General features: G+C 29.6%; 1 protein-coding gene across 1 annotated transcript; it reads right to left on the bottom strand.

Moving 5' to 3' along the window:
- Positions 1-129: 129 nt before the first annotated feature.
- Eaat2 (Excitatory amino acid transporter 2) lies at positions 130-7,658 on the bottom strand. Its single transcript, XM_035089853.1, has 9 exons — positions 6,373-7,658; positions 5,787-5,912; positions 5,505-5,712; positions 4,559-4,864; positions 4,249-4,482; positions 1,822-2,016; positions 1,209-1,343; positions 879-1,118; positions 130-738 (listed from the first exon to the last, which is right to left on the bottom strand). The coding sequence occupies exons 1-8, from the start codon at positions 6,545-6,547 to the stop codon at positions 887-889; spliced, it is 1,611 nt and encodes a 536-aa protein (XP_034945744.1). The 5' UTR covers positions 6,548-7,658; the 3' UTR covers positions 130-738; positions 879-886.
- Positions 7,659-7,816: the final 158 nt, after the last annotated feature.

Here is a 7,816-nt window from a genome sequence, read left to right as displayed (position 1 = left end):
AAAAAAAAAAAATACCAAAGTAATACTGTTTTCAACTACAAACAAATTTAATAAATTACTGAAAACTTGAGCTTTTTTTTACCCAATTCAATTATGTATAACATAAAACTCTCTTCTATAGATGCAGTTTATTATGTTTTTATTGGTAAATGTATGTTATTTACATTAAGTCATGAAATGGCTGAATTTTTCAAAAACTTTCAACTCGATAGACAATCAATCAAGTTCAAGCGAACAATTTTTTCAATAGTCACTATAAAATATTACAAAATTAACGCAATGACAGATAATACAGTCAACAATTTAGTCTTTTGGCGTAGAAATGATATATATATACATATACATATACATATTCAGCCTTGTCCATTAGTATCGGGCATCTTTATTTTTTTACAACATTTTAGAAGCTATTGTATAAAAGTGTACATATGAATATATTTCCAATATTACTTCTGATTTCAAGTGCCCAATACTTTTGGTATTTGATATTGTTTATTATGAACGTTTTTTTTTTCATCAAGTTTAAAGTTGTCCAAATAATTGTGATCATTTTAATGATTACCATGTTACCCTTAATTCTGATCCTATCGATAACTTTAATAAAGTTAGGTTTTTACAATTACAATATAATTGATAAAATGGCTATTCTAATCACATTGATATACACGTATGTGTCTATTATTGAAAAGTCTCTTTTATCACATTTTTTTTTGTCATTGGTTTGACTCACTGGTTTTCCTAATAAACAACCAAATTACACATTTATTATTATTAATAATAATAATCTTTATAAGATATTGTTACCACAATTAATCAACTGAGGTAACAATTTTTTATTCGATGCATTATAGATTATAGATTGATTTTATCTTACTAACAAGTTTTTTTACTTGGCGATGCCAGGTATATGTGTATCTTCGGGCATTTCAACAACAATGGTATCTGGATCTGGAACTCTATTTGCTGAAATACAACCATTGGCAAGTCCAGTTGGCAAAATCATTTCAGATTGATATGCTGCAGCATCCAATGCCATTAATTCTTTTTTAGATAAATGTTCCACCACTGCAGCAGCATAACAATCACCCAACATATTGTTTGTAGTCCTAACACGGTCTCTAAAAATATATATTGATTTTCATTTTTCGGTACATTGCTTAATCTTTTCAGTGTAAAAAGGATTAAATGAGCGTGAACGAATTACTTACACAAACCAATCGATCGCAAAGAGAAGAGATACATCTTCGACAGGAGCATCTATGGCACTTAGAACGACAATAAGAAGTACTAATGCAGCACTAGGGATTGATGCTGAGGATACACTGGCAGCGGTTGATGTTAATCTAGATAAAAATTTAATTGTTTTAATTACTATGAATTATTATTGTCGTAATTATTAGCTTCAAGGGTCTCATTTTTTATGCCATGGTAATCTACTCAGTCTTAACCTTCGTTTCTCTTAGGGTATAAATTAACATTCTTACAGCGACGGAAACGTCGTTAAGATAATTAAATCGCCAGTTAATATTGGATTATCTAAAAATTAGGTTATAATTACATCTCTTAGATGTCTACCTTGAATACACACTGAACTTAGTGCCTTTAATACTTTGAAATTGTTAAAGAATATTCTAGTTTCAATATAACTAAAGTTAAGTTCAATGTGAATCATTAATCTTGTTTATTTTTAGATTACTAGAGTTTTTGAAGTAATCTTTTGTGAATTTATGTCAGTAAAACTTATAAATGGTGATTTTTGAGACTCTTAAGCTTAATAATTTTCATTTTTATGATATTGTAGAAAAAAAAACTAATATTTACATAACGGTAACTATTTCTCCAAAACCCAAGTAGATCCCGTTCATTTGGGCGATGAAAATACTTGCAGTAGCAACGAACAATGCAGTTCCATCCATGTTAATATTGCATCCAATTGGTAAGACAAATCTTGTGACTCTTGGATCAACTTTTAGCTTATCGGTCATCAGTCGAAAAGTAACAGGAAGTGCAGCAGCCCTGTGCAAAACTTTGTTAAAAGGAAACACCAAGACTTCAATTATATAATGATGATGATGATACATTGTGAAGATACTGATGTTGTACCAGCCAATGTTCTCGTCCTAAAGTTATTCTGGCTCGCGAATTATTGTCTTATTAACTTATTAATATAAAATCTTAATTATTGTACATTATTTAATTATCATTCATGAATCCTCTTCCATTTGTCCTTTAATAAACGATCAACTCATAAAAAAAAAGGTGGAAATAAAAAGTTTAAAATAAAAATATAATAAATATTCTTATATTATCAATAATGGGTTTCTTAAATATTAAATTCTAATAAAACTCTAACGAAAATGACTAAAATGACCAAAAAGAACTGAAAACTGAAGTATTATTTTTTTGTGTGCTAACAATGTTGGATCCACAGTAGTAAATAGCAGATCTTACGATTCTGGTTCTGAAACAAACAGACAAATATACATTATTTGCGGCCATCTTACTTACCAAACACTAGACACTATCTCTCATTTTCATGATCTGATTCTATCATCGAAAGCACCTGCAAAAGGCCGCATGTGACGTGTTCTAATACATCATCATGATATGAATATAGAAGACCTGTAACTCTCTCAGTCATAGTATATTGAAGTCTCTGAAAAAAGTTAATCCACACACAAAAAAATTTTCAATTAACTCAAGTTTCGAATTTTTTATCGTTATCACACTTATCATAACTAAAATAACTCCCCTATCATAATAATCAAACCAAAAAGAAAAAACCTAATATAAAAATTTGATCATTATTACTCTTCATGACAGCAAAGAACATTTCATTTTCATCACAGTATATTGTTATTATAGCTTCCAAGATAATTAGCAATAAATTACTGAGAAAACTGTAAGATTTCAATTGTAAATATATCTGTTATATAACGGTAATTAATCAATGTTTCATTATATTTAATATTAATTTTCATTTTCTAGATATAAAAATGTCCAAATACTTTGAAAATAGATGAAAGATATTTCAATGATAAAATATAAAAAAATGTATCTTGAATTTAAGATTCCTAAAAAAATGGAAAAATGATCGATGTTTTGTTATCTATGACATAAAATTAATGGAAAATTGTAGTGATGCTGCTGGCTGCTTTCCAGTCATCAGAATGCCATTGAGTTAATCATCACGCCTGTAATAATTAACATACGTCCAACTTATCGTATAGATCAATCAATAATATTCCATTTATTTGGGTTATTTTATAAGTTATTTTCTTTTTCACGCCATTCTAAATAGTTATTGTTACTTCATATTTTCTTCTTTCGCATGGAAGCTTTTTTTGTCTCTGCCTGACTTATTATTTATATTTTATATCAATTTTCCAATTGCTCTTAATTGTACTTAATTTTTTGTCTTCCATAAAGTAATTATCAATTCTATTGCTATTCAACCTAATTAAAAATGATACGTTTGCATAGCATGCACAAAGAGACCAGTTTCTCAGCTTCCACACATCAATCAGTTCCAAATGACACGGAGTCACTGATAAAATGCAGTAGTACATAATCATTCTCTACTATTGTTACTTTTTAATCAATTGTTATGTCAGTAAATGAATGTAATGAATAATATGTATTGACTATGTCACAAATTGTATCAATTTTGACATCGATAAGTCACATAGTCAATAAACGGTTATCAATGTCCTAAGTGCCATTCGGAACTGCATACCTCTCTTGCTTACTTTTTCTCTTTTTTCTTTTCTCGAAGGAGACAGCATTCTCCTAAGTGAATATATGCAATTATCACAGGTTCATAGTTACTGTAGAATTAAAACTTATAAACTGATAGATCAGCATTTCACAATGCTCTGTTAAGTCAACAGATAAAAAATAAGCTTAAAAATTGTGAACACTGTGCAAAACTGATCTACTTTATTCAAATTGAATTCATGAACTGCACGACCCTGCATAGCCTCTCTTTAGAGAACTCGAAGAAGTGCCTTTATTCCGATCAAATAAATTTCTTATTTTCTGTTCAAGCTTTTTATATTGCATTAGAGAAAATTAAATGCATAGTTTGAGGTCAAACGACGTAAATAAATAAATAAATATAAATACGCGAACTGAAAGTATCGTGATTTGAAAAATGATAAAATATGAAAATTCGTATATAAATGAGGCTTTGAGAGGCGAGCAGAATCTATTTTCATATGAAAATGAAGCTGAAGGTCGACGACTCACGTTGATGCCATGGCGAAAGCGGTGAGAGTTCCTTGTGCCAAGCCGGCGTAGAATTTAAAAGGGTTTTTTTTTACGAACACCAGGTAAATGAGTTGCATTATGATTAGTTGGTATAATAATACTCCAATTACTACTGTTACAATGAACCAACCCAATTGAGACATGACCAACAGTAAATTATCAACTCCCAGAATTTTTCCAGCTATCACGGATGTTATTCCAATTGGAGTCATCCTAAAATACAAATAAAGAGTTTCATGTAAGATTAAAAAAAATTCAAAAATGTTGTTAATTATAGAAGTATACATACCACATTACAGTAGAAACCATTCGCATAATCACTTCAAACACAGCTTTAAAAAAGTCAATGACAACTTGACCTTTCTTCTCACCAAGAGTACCAAGGAAAGTACCGAACACCAGACAAAAAAATACAATTCCCAGTGTATTCGTACCACTTCTATATTGAATAACTCGTATGAGCTCTTCTTCTGATAAATCATCTTCTGTTTTCATTAACTTATGGCTGTCGTTGTGAAACATTAATTTTTTAGGAACATATACAGTATGAGCTTGTTGAAATGCTGCTTGGAAAAGGTTTTCAGGAAACATATTTCTGTAATGTAAATAATTATCATAATATTGATATTTATTTTGAATTATGTCATAATATTATGCACTATCACAAACATAATTCTTTTTTTTAATTTTTATTTTATAATTATTGTAAATATATCTTTGCTGTCGCTTATGGCTATAAATTAATTTACAAGTTTTCAAGGACTATTAGCACTTTTGCCAAATATGTAAACGATAATGAAGTTAAAATAATTATGACCAACTGGGAATCGAACTTGGGAATCCCCTCTATATATGCAAATGTTCTTTTTATCCGTAATGTTGGCTCCAGTTATTCATCATCATTGATTTAGTTTTCGTCAAAGTTAAGTCAAGCCAAACTATTGAGTCATAGCTTTTTTATGAAGAAAGTATCAAAACCTTGATGAAATAACTTATCTTGACTGAACTTTAATAGAAATAAATCACTTGTCGACGTTCTCACATTCAGCGAATCGTCTAACATTTCTTGAGGTAACCTCTTACGTGCTTCCTACAAACTATAGAACTGTTTGCTGGAAAGTTCTCGATAGTTTATATCGACTTGTACGGTTTTCGCGGTGATTGAAGTTAACAAGGATATTTAATGTTTTAAAAGACTCTTTAGTAAAAGTTTATATTAAAAATTCAAGTATTACCTTCCCAAATCTAAAAGACTATCCAAAATATTAACAGCCCTAGTTGAAGTCGAAGCTGTTGTTAAATCCTTCATGTCATAATTTCCAGGATGAATTAACAATGATAATGCTACTCCAAGAATAGCATTTAATAAGGACGTAAAAATGAAATAAACCAATGTACGAACGGCTATTTTTCCGTTCATTTTGGCATTTAAACTGGCAGATCCTAATGAAATCAAATCAATCATTAATACATATACTGATTTCATTCATATGTTATATCAGATAATAATACTTTACCAGAAATAAGACTAGCAATGACTAAGGGTAAAATCATAAGTTTTAAGAGCCGCATGAATAATTCACCAGGGTAGCTTATCAGCATAACTGTGTCATCATCTAATCCTAATGATCTTAACCCAAATCCTGAAAAATACAATAAGATTTTTACTTTTTGAATAATATTAAATTTTTCATTTGTTTATATATCAAGTTTTATCTTTTTCATGCCTTCAATTTTATCGGATTATTATCAAAGAATCGTCTTTCTATTAATAAAAGAACTTGAACTTATACATTATCTACTTTAAACGCTTAGATTTATTTTTATACATAATTTTGTGCATCGGTGATGTAATCTACTTCAATTGTAAGGTTTCAAAAAATTTTGCTATTAGATTATGTAGAAAAAAAACTGCGTCATGATAGATAATATTTTAATTTAGAAAAAAAATTGATTATTTTATAAGCTATATATGATGGACTATTATTGTATACTCTATAAGTTCAATTTTCTACACGAATGCATCAGAAGATAGTTCGATAATCAATAAAATATGAATAAAAAAAATTCGGCTTAAATATTTAAATTGATATTATAACTTACCTAAAATTATACCAAGCATAACACCAGACAAAGTAACTAAAAGAAGCATGTTTTCACGCATCCATTTCCTTGTATCGGCCGTCACCTTTCGGGGACCCTGCGAAGCTGAAACATCTTGTCCACCCATCTTGGCGAAGAGATACTCAGAAAAGCGGGCCGATGATTTTTCTTCCATTGTGTTATAAAAGTGCTTGATTGATAATCTTGATGATTATCAAAAGCACTTGCGGAATGCAGTGGAGTTCTGACAATACCGAAATGACGATAGGTTGCCGTTTTGAATATATAAAAGTAAATTCGTCGATCACAAAACTTGGATCCACCTGACGTATTCTTATTATTTGGGATAGGGTTTTATATTGTCGTTTTATCTAATGCTGATAGATTATTTGTCTATTAATTGAGTCTCAATATTTATAAAGTTTAATGTAAATCTTTGGCTACAATGGACTTTCCTATTTGTACTACAAATTTAATTATTACTTTTCAAGCACCTTTTTTTATTATTATATCACACGTAATTTTTTAGCTAACTAATCAACATTTAAACTGTTGAGTTATCCTTTATTGATTTTATCTGCTTTAAGTTTCACCAACCTCAAATAATCTAAGGTTAATAAATGTGTTTGAACGTAAAAAATTTTCCTCTCTACTTTCATACACCTATTTTTTAATTCACTTAGAATGTGTATAATAATACAATTAATTCGTTATTTTTTAGTTCAACTTTCCTGCCCAACACTCTCTGATACGTGTCTTTCAGTCGACAAATCGTAACTGACTGGAGTTGTCAACCATTGTCGTATTGATCAAAAGCGTTCTTTTGATATTTAGAAGCACTTCCAAGATTTCGCACTTGCGCACTCACATATAAATATAAGTATACTCCATTATATAAAATTTTAAGACGTATTTGAGATAATTATGAATTACTTTTTAGGTCTGTAATGAGAAAATAAGTACTCTTGTATGTTATCCACATGAGCTATCATAACAATTGTTATATAAATTTTCACAGATGTAGGGATCCACATCTCTCTAAATTGCATTGTATAATGTTGCGAACTACACACTGCACACTGATTGACCCTACGTTTAAACTTATATTTATAATATCATGAATGGGAGTGATGTTAAATTATTTCTCCCGGATGCTCGTACGTTTAAAGAATATATCTTGCTATGATATATTTATGACGAAAGAAAAGCTCACTTTAATGGTACCATACAAAACGTTCCATTATTTTCTAGAACTCAATTTTTGGGAGTACCGAAACCGATTAGTGCTTATTCATGAAAAGCTTATCTATTCTGAAATTAGAATACTCCTATCTTTAGCTTAGTAATGTAGGAAGAGAATAAGTTAATCTCTACATTGTATGACTCATTTCCTTGAATAGAAGAAAAAAATAGCTTGGATTTATCCTTATTGAATGCCACTAGT

Source organism: Chelonus insularis, unplaced genomic scaffold (genome assembly GCF_013357705.1).
Source record: "Chelonus insularis isolate UGA/USDA-ARS -01 unplaced genomic scaffold, ASM1335770v1 contig_70_pilon, whole genome shotgun sequence".
Lineage (NCBI taxonomy): Eukaryota > Metazoa > Arthropoda > Insecta > Hymenoptera > Braconidae > Chelonus > Chelonus insularis.
This window is presented reverse-complemented; position numbering and strand designations above follow the sequence as displayed.